General features: G+C 45.7%; 1 protein-coding gene across 1 annotated transcript in view; it reads left to right on the top strand.

Annotated features, from left to right (window-relative positions):
* The window catches only part of QRICH1 (glutamine rich 1), a 69658-nt gene that overhangs the window by 44544 nt on the left and 11057 nt on the right, over nt 1-14057 (top strand). The window contains exons 4-7 of the mRNA XM_017868143.1: nt 6284-6461; nt 6978-7132; nt 8589-8592; nt 9028-9141. Coding sequence (XP_017723632.1) covers nt 6284-6461; nt 6978-7132; nt 8589-8592; nt 9028-9141 — 451 coding nt within the window. The remainder of the gene's footprint in view (nt 1-6283; nt 6462-6977; nt 7133-8588; nt 8593-9027; nt 9142-14057) is intronic.

A 14057-nucleotide genomic window follows, 5' to 3' on the forward strand; every position in this document is an offset into this window, starting at 1 on the left:
ATTTTTGAGTTTTTTTTTTTTTTTTTTTTTTTTTGAGACAGAGTCTCACTCTGTCTCCCAGGCTGGAGTGCAGTGGCTCTGTCTCGGCTCACTGCAAGCTCCACCTCCCGGGTTCACGCCATTCTCCTGCCTCAGCCTCCCGAGTAGCTGAGACTACAGGCGCCCACCACCATGCCCGGCTAATTTTTTGTATTTTTGGTAGAGATGGGATTTCACCGTGTTAACCAGGATGGTCTCGATCTCCTGACCTCGTGATCCACCCGCCTCAGCCTCCCAAAGTGCTGGGATTACAGGCGTGAGCCACCGTGCCCGGCCGAGACTCTTTTTTTTTAGACTTGCATGTTATTACACATTCCTGATTTTCCTCCTACCCATCTGAGTCTTCTTTATTCCCAGGAAACTTACTGGTGCCTTCTCCTCTCTCTGAATCGTACATGTTGATGTTCCTTAGGGTTCAATACTTGGCCTTCTTCTCCCTAAGGGATTTCTTTCCATTGCTATGATTTCCAGCATCTCCAGATGATTCTTGCTGCTGCTGAAGATAATAATCACTGGTACTGTCTGCCAGTACTACTGTTCTTGATATTTAACATGTTCTTCTAATTTTCACATTAACTTTACGAAGTATGTACTAATATCTCTATTTTACAGATGAGGAAACTCAGGCAAAGAGATTAAGTGACAAGGCCAAAGCCATGCTTAAAAAGTGGCAGAACTGGCCAGGCGTGGTGGCTCACACCTATAATCCCAGCACTTTCGGAGGCCAGAGGCGGGTGGATCACGAGGTCAGGAGTTAAAAGACCAGCCTGGCCAAGATGGTGAAACCCCGTCTCTACTAAAAATACAAAAACAAAAAATTAACCAGGCGTGGTGGTTGGCACCTATAATCCCAGCTACCTGGGAGGCTAAGGCACAGAATTGCCTGAACCCAGGAGGCGGAGGTTTCAGTGAGCCGAGATCGTGCCACTGCACTCTAGCCTGGGTGATAGAATGAGACTCTGTCTCAAAAAAAAAAAAGTGAGGCCAGGCACGGTGGCTCACACTTGTAATCCCAGCACTCTGGGAGGCCGAGGTGGGCGGATCACGAGCTCAGGAGACTATCCTGGCTGACACAGTGAAGCCCCGTCTCTACTAAAAATACAAAAAATTAGCCGGGTGTAGTGGTATGCACCTGAAGTCCCAGCTACTTAGGAGGCTGAGGCAGGAGAATGGCATGAACCCGGGAGGCAGAGCTTGCAGTGAGTGGAGATCGTGCCACTGCACTCCAGCCTGGGTGACAGAGTGAGACTCCATCTCAAAAAAAAAAAAAAAGTGGCAGAATTGAGATTCAACCCTGGATGGGCTGACCCTGAAGCCTGTGTTTTAATCCGTGTGCTGCATTGACACATTAAGTCCAAGTCTCTCGGCCATGCCTTCCTCTGTTTGGAACCTTTTCCACATATTCAGCTGCCTACTTAGCATTTACTTGGATTTATTGACAATACCTCAGATCTTCATTGGCACCACTTCTAAAACTGTCAAAAACTTCCCTGTCTCAGAAAGTGGTGCTGCTCTCCACCCAGTTGTTGCTGGTTTGGAGTCATCTTTGTGTCTGCTTCTTTACTCCTCACAGCCAGTTCATTAACAAGCCATGTTGCTTCTACCATCACACCTCTCAAAATCTCTTATATCTTATATATATATCTTATATCTTATATCATCTCCACTGCCACCACTATAGTCTAGGCCACCAGTACTTGCTTCCATTCTTGTTCTTCAATTTATTCTTCATAGAACAATGAGAATAATCATAAAATGTAAGATCATGTCACTTCCTAGCTTAAAACTCTCCAAGGGCTCCCATTATGTGTAGGAACAAATTTACACCACATTGTACAATACTCTGTATGAGTAACTTTCAACCTGGGTTGCATTATTGCCTCCTCCATCCACTGATAGACATTTGGACACGTTTGGAAGAATTTTTGGAAGATGCTTGGGAATGTTAACTGACATTTAGTGGTTGGAAGCACACAGTAAAGGGGGCCTGTTACAGAAGCACTGCCTCCCATGCTCTGGCCACTGCCTACTTGTTCAGCCAGACTCCTGGATTTCCAGTTTGGGTAAATGATGTTGCCATTGAACGAGGGAGGGAGGTAACTCAGGAGAATAGATCTGGGCAGGGAAGATAATGAATAGATGTTAGTTGGAGGTGGCTATGAGATGTTCAGTTGGAGATATATAGTACCCACTGGGCATATTAAGCAGGGAGTAGGGGCAGTAAGGGTTCTAGCTTGGAGGTACATAGCGATCACTTTGACAAATACGGATATCCAAACTGGAAAAGTGGGTGAGACTCACCAGGGAGAACATGTAGTTGAAATGAGAAAGTGGATCTATAGAGTAGCCCCATAGTTAACAAACACGTAAGGGCCTGGCAGAGATAAACCTAAAGCATACACAGAAAGAACTGCCAGATAGCTGAGGGAGGTCCAGGAGAGTGACAGGAAGCCGAGCAGAGTACAAAGGACAATGTTGTGAGTGACATTTTTGGATGTGCCAGAAAGGTCCAGTAGGTTAGGGCCAAAGCATCCATTGCATTTGACCCTTTCATTTCAGGTGTATGCGATTGGGGAGTACAAGGAGGGTGGTAGTGCTGGTAGTGGTGGCAGCAACTACTACAGGCCACCAAGAAGAAATTGCTCATTTCTGGGGTAGACAGAATAGTTATTGGAGCCCTGAATACAGCATCCAGATCAAAGGTCTATGGAAATCAGAGAATGAGTCCTCAGGTTAAAAGTAGAAGAAAGGGCAAGAATGGGCCCAGCTATAGACTTGGCTTTGAGCAAGACAGTAATTCATGACAAACTTTTTAATAAAACAGAGTAGGGGAAAGATGGGTTGCTTCCTGAGCTAAGAAAGTACTTACTGACTAGGTAAAGGGAGGCTTAGGCCTGTGGGTGGCGGGGAGGAGGGGACATCTGTGTGGCTCACTGAGAGGCTTCTGGTGCTATTGGGTCCTCTGGCCCTGAACTCAGCTGCCCTCCTGGTCTGTGCTAGATGTCTTAGAGGGGCATGATGGTTGGCAGTTTGTGGAACTGTTCAAAGAAATGGTTTGAGTAATTTTTTTTTTTTTTTTTTTTTTTTTTTTTTTTTTTGGTGATCATTGGATTAGCCAGTGCAGTTAAGGAGAAAAACTGATGCCAAAGATTTTCTTCACAACACCGCAGATTGAATCAGCTCTTTGCCCTAGACTGTAATTTAATACATGTCAGTATTCTGGGCCTGATGCAAAGCTTTGCACACGTTTTTTGTATTAGTGAGTGGGTGAAACTAGGGTTTTGGGGGTTTTGAATTGTTTTTTTTTTTTTTTGCCCCTTTGAAAAACAAACCCTTTTTTTTTTTTTTTTTTTTTTTTTGAGACAGAGTCTGGCTCTGTGACCCAGGATGGAGTGCAGTGGCACCATCTTGGCTCACTGCAACCTCTGCCTCTCAGGTTCAAGCAGTTCTCCTGCCTCAGCCTCCCAAATAGGTGGGATTACAGGCGCATGCTACCTCACCTGCCTAATTTTTTATATTTTGGTAGAGACAGGGTTTCACCATGTTGGCCAGGCTGGTCTCCAACTCCTGACCTGANTTAAGGAGAAAAACTGATGCCAAAGATTTTCTTCACAACACCGCAGATTGAATCAGCTCTTTGCCCTAGACTGTAATTTAATACATGTCAGTATTCTGGGCCTGATGCAAAGCTTTGCACACGTTTTTTGAATTAGTGAGTGAGTGAAACTAGGGCTTTGGGTGATTTGAATTGATTTGCTATTTTATTGCACCTTTGAGAATCCAAGCACTTTTTTTTTTTTTTTTTTTTTTTTTTTGAGACAGAGTCTGGCTCTGTGACCCAGGATGGAGTGCAGTGGCACCATCTTGGCTCACTGCAACCTCTGCCTCTCAGGTTCAAGCAGTTCTCCTGCCTCAGCCTCCCAAATAGGTGGGATTACAGGCGCATGCTACCTCACCTGCCTAATTTTTTATATTTTTGGTAGAGACAGGGTTTCACCATGTTGGCCAGGCTGGTCTCCAACTCCTGACCTGAAGTGATCTGCCTGCCTCGGCCTCCCGGAGTGCTGGGATTACAGGTGTGAGCCACCTCACCCAGCTCAAGCACGTTCTTTGAACATGTGGTGACTCAGTTCTTGCCCTTCAAAATCAGCGTCCAATCTAAAAAAATGGAAAATCTTGGAATTTTGTTTTTTTAGGGTATAAAGATCTCTTTAGAATTTGGCCGGGCATGGTGGCTCATGCCTATAAGGCCAACATTTTGGGAGGCCAAGGCGGACAGATCACCTGAGGTCGGGAGTTTGAGACCAGCTTGGTCAACATGGTGAAACCCCATCTCTACTAAAAATACAAAAATTAGCCAGGCATGATGGCAGACACCTATAATCCCAGCTACTCGGGAGGCTGAGGCAGGAGAATGCCTTGAACCTGGGGGGCAGAGGTTGTGGTGAGCCAAGATCATGCCACTGCTCTCTAGTCTGGGTGACAGAGCAAGACTATGCTCAAAAAAAGAATTTCAAAAAGTAGGAAATTGCAAAGTTGGGAGTCAAGACCAGCCTGACCAACTTGGAGAAACCCCATCTCTACTAAAAATACAAAATTAGCTGGGAGTGGTGGCACATGCCTGTAATCCTAGCTAGTTGGGAGGCTGAGGCAGGAGAATCGCTTGAACCTGGGAGACAGAGGTTGAGGTGAGCCGAGATCCCACCATTGCACTCCAGCATCCAAAGAACAAGAGTGAAACTCAGTCCCTGCCAAAAAAAAAAAGAGAAATGCTGAGTCTCAGATCCCACCCTTTTCAATCACAATATACATTTTGATATAATCCCCAAGTGATTTGTTTGCACATTAAAGATTGTGGGGGCCGGGCGCAGTGGCTCATGCCTGTAATCTTAGCACTTTGGGAGGCTGAGGCAGGTGGATCATCTGACGTCAGGAGTTCGAGACCAGCCTGGCCAACATGGAGAAACTCCATCTCTACTAAAAATAAAAAAATTAGCCAGGTGTGGTGGTACACACCTATAATCCCGGCTACTCGGGAGGCTGAAGAAGGAGAATTGCTTGAACCCGGGAGGTGGAAGTTACAGTGAGCTGAGATTGTGCCACTGCAGTCAAGCCTGTACTACAGGAGCGAGACTCCATCTTAAAAAAAAAAAAAGAAAAAGATTGTGGAAGCAGTGCTTTGAGCCAGTAGTTCTCAGTGGTGACCAAACATGAGAATTACTTTTTTACTTGAGGAGTTCTTTTGTTTTGTTTTGTTTTGTTTTTTCTTTTTCCGAGACAGAGTCTCGCTCTGTCACCAGGCTGGAGTGCAGTGACGCAATCTTACTTGAGGAGTTTTTATACGATTGATACCTTGACTCCCCCTCAGAGAGATTCTGGGGTAAGTCTGTCTATTAGTGTTTTTAAATAAAAGATTTGACTGGGCACGGTGGTTCACACCTATAATCCCAGCACTTTGGGAGGCTGAGGCGGGCAGATCACCTGAGGTTGGGAGTTCGAGACCAGCCTGACCAACATGATGAAACCCCGTCTCGACTAAAATTATAAAATTAGCTGGCCGTGGTGGTGCATGCCTGTAATCCCAGGTACTTGGGAGGCTGAGGCAGGAGAATCACTTGAACCCGGAAGGCGGACGTTGCAGTGAGCCGAGATTACGCCATTGCACTCCAGCCTGAGTGACAAGAGCGAAACTCCGTCTAAAAAAAAAACATTTAAAAGTGCAGTCAAGGCTGAGAATCACTGCACTAGCCCAGTTGCAGTACTGCTTTTGCTGTCCCTGGGGCAGGAGGTCGAACTGCAAAGCTTCTTAAAAGTAGGACAGCGGCTGGGCACGGTGGCTCAAGCCTGTAATCCCAGCACTTTGGGAGGCCAAGATGGGTGGATCACGAGGTCAGGAGATGGAGACCATCCTGGCTAACATGGTGAAACCCCGTCTCTACTAAACAAATACAAAAAATTAGCCGGGCGTGGTGGCGGGCGCCTGTAGTCCCAGCTACTCTGGAGGCTGAGCCAGGAGAATGGTGTGAACCTGGGAGGCGGAGCTTGCAGTGAGCCGAGATCGCACCACTGCACTCCAGCCTGGGCGACAGAGCAAGACTCCTTCTCAAAAAAAAAAAAAGGGCAGTAAGGAGTAGAGAAATATTTTCTTAAATAAATGAACTATACATAACAATTTTCTGGCAATTTTGCTGAAGGATCTAATATAAAACGTTATTGACACATTTTCATGGTTTCTTTCCTATAGGCTCAAACTGTCCAGGTTGCTGAAGTTGAACCACAGTCACAGCCACAGCCTTCCCCAGAACTTCTGCTTCCAAATTCTTTGAAGCCAGAAGAAGGGCTTGAAGTATGGAAAAACTGGGCCCAGACCAAGAATGCTGAATTAGAGAAGGATGCTCAGAACAGATTGGCACCCATTGGGAGTGAGTGTCTGGGAAGAATAGTGGGCTCTGTCTAAAATGCAGTGGTACTGAAGTAACAGGGGGACAAAACGGCAGAAAAGTGGTATCTCCTGTCTGGGGGAAAAGAGAGCAACATCTGTAATAGTATGTTGAATTCAGTCCTAGCAACAAGCAGTACTGACCCTGTGTACATAATAAGCAGGATGTGTGGGGTTTGCGCAAAACCAGGCATTTTTAGACATACGGGTTTCAGGAGTTGACCCTACCAGACCTGAACAGAGTGGCTTCTGGGAGGAAATGGGAACCAGGGAGTAGGCACTAAAATCCTTCTTTCTTGGCATTAGGCTCATACACTCACATGAAAGGCCAGTTCTGATATTACAGGTGTGAAACATTACAGTAGATACAAGTGACCATTTCTGTCCCAGCACCCTGATGGGCAGTATGTGTTCTGAGCCTTCCAGATATGGACCCCCAGGACCTTCATTCGTCCTGGGTTGCCAGGACCTCCATTCATCTTTGGGGCTTTCGTTGCAGGGCGCCAACTGCTGCGATTCCAGGAAGATCTCATCTCCTCTGCTGTGGCAGAGTTGAATTATGGGCTCTGTCTAATGACACGGGAAGCTCGAAATGGAGAAGGTGAACCCTATGATCCAGATGTGCTCTACTATATTTTCCTGTGTATTCAAAAGGTAGGAAATAGATCTTCATGAGAACATGTTTGAGCTGTGTTCCTGTTGGATGTTTGCTAGTTTAGTTAATAAAATGAGAAACAAGAAGTTAAAATAAGGAAGTTCTCTTTCAGGTATATAATGAGTTTTAAAATGCACGTTTTTTTTTAAGTTTTAAAAACCTACATGTTCACTTTAGAAAATAAGAGCCGGGGCTGGGCGCTGGTGGCTCACGCCTGTAATCCCAGCACTTTGGGAAGCCGAGGCAGGTGGATCACTTGAGGTCAGGAGTTGAAGATGACCAGCCCGGCCAACATGGTGAAACCCTATCCACTAAAAATACAAAAATTCTCCAGGTGTGGTGGTGCACTCCTATAATCCCTGCTACTTGGGAGGCTGAGGCATGATAATCGCTTGAACCTGGGAGATAGAGGTTGCAATGAGCTGAGATCACAGCATTGCACTCCAGCCTGGGTGACAGAGCGAGACTCTGTCTCAAAAATTAAAAAAAGAAAAAAAATAAGAGCCAAGCGAGATATCTCACACCTGTAATCCCAGAACTTTGGGAGGCTCAGGCAGGAGTATCGCTTGAGCCGCAGGAGTTTGAGACCAGCCTAGGCAACATAGTGAAACCCCATCTCTACAAAAAATTAGCTGGGTATGGTAGTGCGTGCCTGTAGTCCCAGCTGCTTGGGAGGCTGAGGTGGGAGGATTGCTTAAGCCCCAGAGGTTGGGGCTGTAGTGAGTCATGATTATGCCACTACACTCCAGCCTGGGTGACAGAGTGAGACCCTGTCTCAAAAATGAAAAGAAAAAAAATTAGCCGGGTGTGGTGGTGCACACCTGTAGTCCCAGCTATTTGGGAGGCTGAGGCAGGAGGATCGCTTGAGCTCAGGAGTTTGAGGATACAGTCAGCTATGATTGTGCCATTACACTTCATTCAGTCTGGGCTGTAAAGCAAGACCTTGCCTCTTAAAAAATAAATGCATAAAATAAATAATAAAATAGGAAAACAAACATTATTCATCATCCTACTACCTAGAGAAACTTCTATTACATTATTGGTAATTACCTTAACTTTTTTTTTTTGTAATTCACAAAGCATTTATGTAACACTTTTCTTTTTGTTAAACCTGATTTTCATGAAAGTAATTTATTCAAAACAAAACCTTGTGCCAGCATAGAACTTTCCTTCTCATTGTTCCCTGCATTAACACTAAATACTTATTTGAAGGAGTCTAGCTAGAATAATATACCAATGTAGTTAGGTTTTGAGGACATCTGTGGTGAAGCATAACGGAAATTTGCAGACCGGCAGTTCAAGGGAGCAGAGGTGGATGTTTTAGTGTTTGAAGGCTTTTGAGGAGAAATCACAGTATAGTAGAGTAGGGCTTACTGGTTGGGACTCATTCTGTTGCCTAGTCTTGAGACATGTCTGCCTCCTAGTTTTTTCCTCTCTCGGTGGTCCTAACCTAAGTACTGTGTGAATTGCTTTACATGCTTTCATTCTGTGCTCTCCCCAGTCCTGGAAGGCAGATACCATCATCTCCATTTACAGGCAAGGAAACTGAGCCCCAGAAATTAAAAGACTTGCACATGTTATTTAACTTACACAATATCTAATGGAAGGCTGACCCTAGAGCCTATTCATGATTTTTGCTAACACAAAACAATGCCTTTCTTGGGTGAAATACCATTCACAACATCTGCCTTACTTACCTAACTCTCAAGAATGTCATGAGAATCAGTCACATGAGCGTAAGCATACTATGGAAGTGTCACATGCTGGTGCCTTAATTTGTTGAGGTGTGAATGGGTAGGGAAGGATAGTAGTACTGGTAGAAAAATATATTTATTTCCCCTGAAAGCCTTGTTCAGGAGACTACCAATAACTTCTATTAATTGTTTTCTTTTAGTATCTTTTGAAAATGGAAGGGTAGATGACATTTTCTCCGATCTTTATTATGTTCGGTTCACGGAGTGGCTACATGAAGTTCTGAAGGATGTTCAGCCCCGGGTCACTCCACTTGGTAAGAGTCTCCCTTGTCCTTGGATATCTTTCCCACCTGGATTTAAGAAAGATCAACAGCTTCTGTGGTTGGCTGTGAAAAGCATGTGAGTGAGGGGTATATAAATCCCAGACTGCAGCAGCATTGGCCACTGTGCTACTTGCCCTGATAGGGAAGAGGCACTGCTCACCAGAGAACCTTGCTGGTCCCAGTGTGGGAAGGACACAGGAACAAGCAGAACTAGTGGGATAGTTACTGTCTTTTTTTTTTTTTCTATTAAAATGTATTGATTAAAATTAGAATAACAATTAAGAATTGTGGGCAGTTTTATCTGTAGAGCATAATTTTTGCTTTACTCACAGGCAGTCTTCTGGACAGAATATTCTGTTGGAACAAAACCATAGGTTATTCAGTGTTTTTCTTTGTTTGTTCTTAAAAAACATGGTGTTGGTATGTTGCTGAGATGGACCTCAGACTCCTGAGCTCACGCGATCCTCCTGCCTCAGCCTCCTGAGTAGCTGGAGCTATAGGCATGCGCTACCATGCTCAGGTATTTTTGTTTTGCTTTGTTTTGTTTTGTTTTGTTTGATACAGAGTCTCGCTCTGTAGGCCAGGGTGGAGTACAGTGGCCTGATCTTGGCACACTGCAGCCTCCGCCTCCTGGGTCCCAGTTCAGGCAGTTCTCCTACCTCAGCCTCCCGAGTAGCTGGGATTACAGGCACGTGCCATCATGCCCAGCTAATTTTTGTATTTTTAGTAGAGGCAGGGTTTTGCCATGTTGGCCAGGCTGGTCTCAAACTCCTGACTTTGTGATCTGCCCGCCTCGGCCTCCCAAAGTGCTGGGATTACAGGCGTGAGCTACTGTGCCTGGCCTATTTTTGTTTTTAATAGACTTTTTTGTTTTGAGACAGAGTTTCGCTCTTGTTGCCCAGGCTGGAGTGCAATGGTGCGATCTTGGCTCACTGCAGCATCTGCCTCCCGGGTTCAAGTGATTCTCCTATCCCAGCCTCCCAAGTAGCTGGGATTACAGGGGCATACCACCACGCCTGACTAATTTTTGTTTTTTTAGTAGAGACAGGGTTTCATCATATTGGTCAGGGTGGTCTCGAACTCTTGACCTCAGGTGATCCGCCCACGTCAGCCTCTCCCAAGTGCTGGAATTACAGGCATGAGCCACCACGGCCAACTAATAGACTTTTTTCTTTTTTTTTTTTTTGAGATGGAGTCTTGCTCTGTCGTCTAGGCTGGAGTACAGTGGTGCAATCTTGGCTCACAGCAAGCTCCACCACCTGGGTTCACACCATTCTCCTGCCTCAGCCTCCTGAGTAGCTGGGACTACAGGCGCCTGCCACCACGCCCGGCTAATTTTTTTTTTTGTATTTTAGTAGAGATGGAGTTTCACCATGTTAGCCAGGATGGTCTCGATCTCCTGACCTCGTGATCCGCCCGCCTTGGCCTCCCAAAGTGCTGGGACTACAGGCGCGAGCCATCGGCCTAGACTTTGTTTTTTAGAGTAGTTTTAGGTTTCCAGAAAACTTTAGCAATAAGTATAGAGAATTTCCATATAACTCCTTAAGTTTATACTCTCACATGCAGTTTCTCCTATCAATAACATGTTGCATTAGTGTGGTACATTTGTTACAATTGATAAACCAATATTGACACATTATTGTTAACTATAGTTCATAGTGCTATGAACTATCTTATTGTGTTGTACATTCTGGTTTACATTCTGTATCTGTTGTACATTCTGAGTTTTGATAAATGTATGATGACATGTATCACCATCATGGTTTCTTATAGAATGTTTCACTGTCCTAAAAAATACCTCTTCTGGGCTGGACATGGTGGTTCACGCCTGTAATCCCAGCACTTTGGGAGGCAGAGATGGACTGATCACTGAACACTGGGAGTTCAAAACCAGCCTGGCCAACATGGTGAAACACTATCTCTACTAAAAATACAAAAATTAGCTGGGTGTGTTGGCAGGCGCCTGTAATCCCAGCTACACGGGAGGCTGAGGTAGGAGAATTGCTTGAACCAGGGAGCTGGAGGTTATGGTGAGCCAAGATTGTGCCACTGTACTCCAGCCTGGTGATAGAGCAAGACTCTGTCTCAAAAATTAAAAACAAAACCTTTTCACCAGTTTATCCCTCCCTCCCCCAGATACACTGGGAACCACTGATGTTTTTACTATCTTCACAGTTTTCCTTTTCTAGAATGTCGTACAGTTGGAATAATTCGGCATGTGGCCTTTTCAGATTTTTACTTTGCAATATGCCTTTAAGATTCCTGTGTGTCTTTGGCTGGGCACCGTGGCTCATGCCTGTAATCCCAGCACTTTGGGAGGCCAAGGCAGGTGGAACACGAGGTTGGGAGATGGAGACCATCCTGGCTAACTAACATGGTGAAACCCCGTCTCTACTAAAAAATACAAAAAATTAGCAAGGCGTGGTGGTGGGTGCCTGTAGTCCCAGCTGCTTGGGAGGCTGAGGCAGGAGAATGGCGTGAACCCAGGAGGTGGAGCTTGCAGTGAGCTGAGATCACAGCACTGCACTCCAGCCTGGGTGATAGAGCGAGACTCCAAGACTCCATCTCAAAAAAAAAGATTCCTGTGTGTCTTTTTGTGGCTTGATAGATTGTTTCTTTTTCTCACTGAATAATATTCCATTGTATGGATGTACCACAGTTTGTTTACCCATTCACCTATTGAAGGACATCTTATTTTGGTTGCTTCCAAGTTTTAGCAATTATGAATAAAGCTGCTTAAACATTTGTGTACAGGTTTTTGGCAAAGGAATAGACAGATCAATGTTACAGAATAGAAAACCTGGAAATAGAGACACACAAATATAGTAAGTTTGTCATTGACAAAGGAGAAGGGAAATTCAATGGAGAAAGCAGAGAGGATAATCTTTTCAACAAACGGTGCTGGTGCAGGCTGTGCGCAGTGGCTCATGCCTGTAATCCCAGCACTTTGGGAGGTCGAGGCGGGTGAATCACTTGAGATCAGGAGTTCTCAAGTGATGACTGGTGATGACACCAGCCTGGCCAACATGGTGAAACCCCGTGTTTACTAAAACTACAAAAAATTAGCTGGGTGTGGTGGTGCATGCCTATCGTCCTAGCTACTGTAGATGCTGAGGCAGGAGGATCACTTGAACCCGGGAGTTCAAAGCTGCAGTAAGCTATGATCATGCCACTGCACTCTAGCCTGGGTGACAGAGCAAGACCCCAACTCTGAAAAAATAACAGTCTAGCCGGATGCGGTGGCTCACGCCTGTAATCCCACCCCTTTGGGAGGCCGAGGTAGGCGGATCACAAGGTCAAGAGATCGAGACCAGCCTGGCCAACATGGTGAAACGCGCCCCCCCCCAATAAAATACAAAAAATTAGCGAGGTGTGGTGGTGTGCAGCTGTAGCTCCAGCTACTCAGGAGGCTGAGGCAGGGGAATTGCTTGAACCAGGAAGGTGGAGGTTGCAGTGAGCCAAGAGCATGCCACTGCACTCCATCTTGACGACAGAGCAAGAGTCCGCACCCCCCTCCCAAAAAAACAGTCTGGGCGCAGTGGCTCATGCCTGTAATCCCAGTACTTTGGGAGACCAAGGCAGGTGGATGACTTTGAGACCAGGAATCCGACACCAGCCTGGCCAACACATAAAACATCGTCTACTAAAAATACAAAAAATTGGCTGGGCGCGGTGGTTCACACCTGTAATCCCAGAACTTTGGGAGGCTGAGGCGGGTGGATCATGAGATCAGGAGATCGAGACCATCCTGGCTAACACTGTGAAACCCTGTCTCTACTAAATACAAAAAATTAGCTAGACGTAGTGGCATGTGCCTGTAGTCCCAGCTACTCGGGAGGCTGAGGCAGGAGAATCGCTTGAACCAGGGAGGCAGAGGTTGCAATGAGGTGAGACCATGCCACTCCACTCCAGCCTGGGTGACAGAGTGAGACTCCGTCTCAGAAAAAAAAAGGACTAGCAGCTGGGTGTAGTGGCTCACAGCCGTAATCCTAGCACTTTGGGAGACCGAGGTGGGAGGATCACTTGAGTCCAGGAGTTTGGGACCAGCCTGGTCAACAAAGTGAGACCCCAATCTCATTCATAGTAAATGTCTTGGCTGGGCCTGGCTCACACCTGTAATACCAGCACTTCGGGAGGCCGTGGTAAGAGGATTGCTTGAGCCCAGGAATTCAAGACCAGCCTGGGCAACATAGTGACATCCTATCTCTACCAAAAAATAAAAAACTACACACACACACATATTAAATATCTGACCAGATACCTCACCAAAGAAAATGCATTGATGGCACATGAGTATATGAAAAGATGGGCTGGGTGTGGTGGCTCACACCTGTAATCCTAGCACTTTTGGAGGCCACATGCGGGTGCATCACTTGAGGTCAGGAGTTCAAGACTAGCCTGGCCAATATGGGGAAACCCCATCTCTACTTAAGAAAATACAAAAATTAGCTGGGTGTGGTGGCACGCACCCGTAATCCCAGCTACTTGGGAGGCTGAGGCAAGATAATCACTTGAACCCAGAAGGTGGAGGTTGCAGTGAGCCGAGATCCTGTGCCACTGCACTCCAGCCTGAGCAACAGAATGAGACTCTGTCTCAAAAAGAAAAAAAAGATGCTCTCGTCAGGTGTCATCAGAGAGTTGCAAATTGAAGTAATGAAATACTACTGTACATTTATTAGAATGGCTAAAATTCAAAATACCAACAGCACCAAATGCTGACGTGGATAGGGAGTAACATGTCATTTATTGCTTGTGTAAATGCAAAATGACACAACCACTTTGGAAGACAATTTGGCAGTTTCTTACAAAAGTAAACATTGTTGGCCTTATGATGCAGCAGTTGCATTCCGTGGCATGCAAAGAAGTTTAAAACTTGTGTTCATGGCCGGGCGCGGTGGCTCAAGCCT

Source organism: Rhinopithecus bieti, unplaced genomic scaffold (genome assembly GCF_001698545.2).
Source record: "Rhinopithecus bieti isolate Rb0 unplaced genomic scaffold, ASM169854v2 scaffold_3875, whole genome shotgun sequence".
Lineage (NCBI taxonomy): Eukaryota > Metazoa > Chordata > Mammalia > Primates > Cercopithecidae > Rhinopithecus > Rhinopithecus bieti.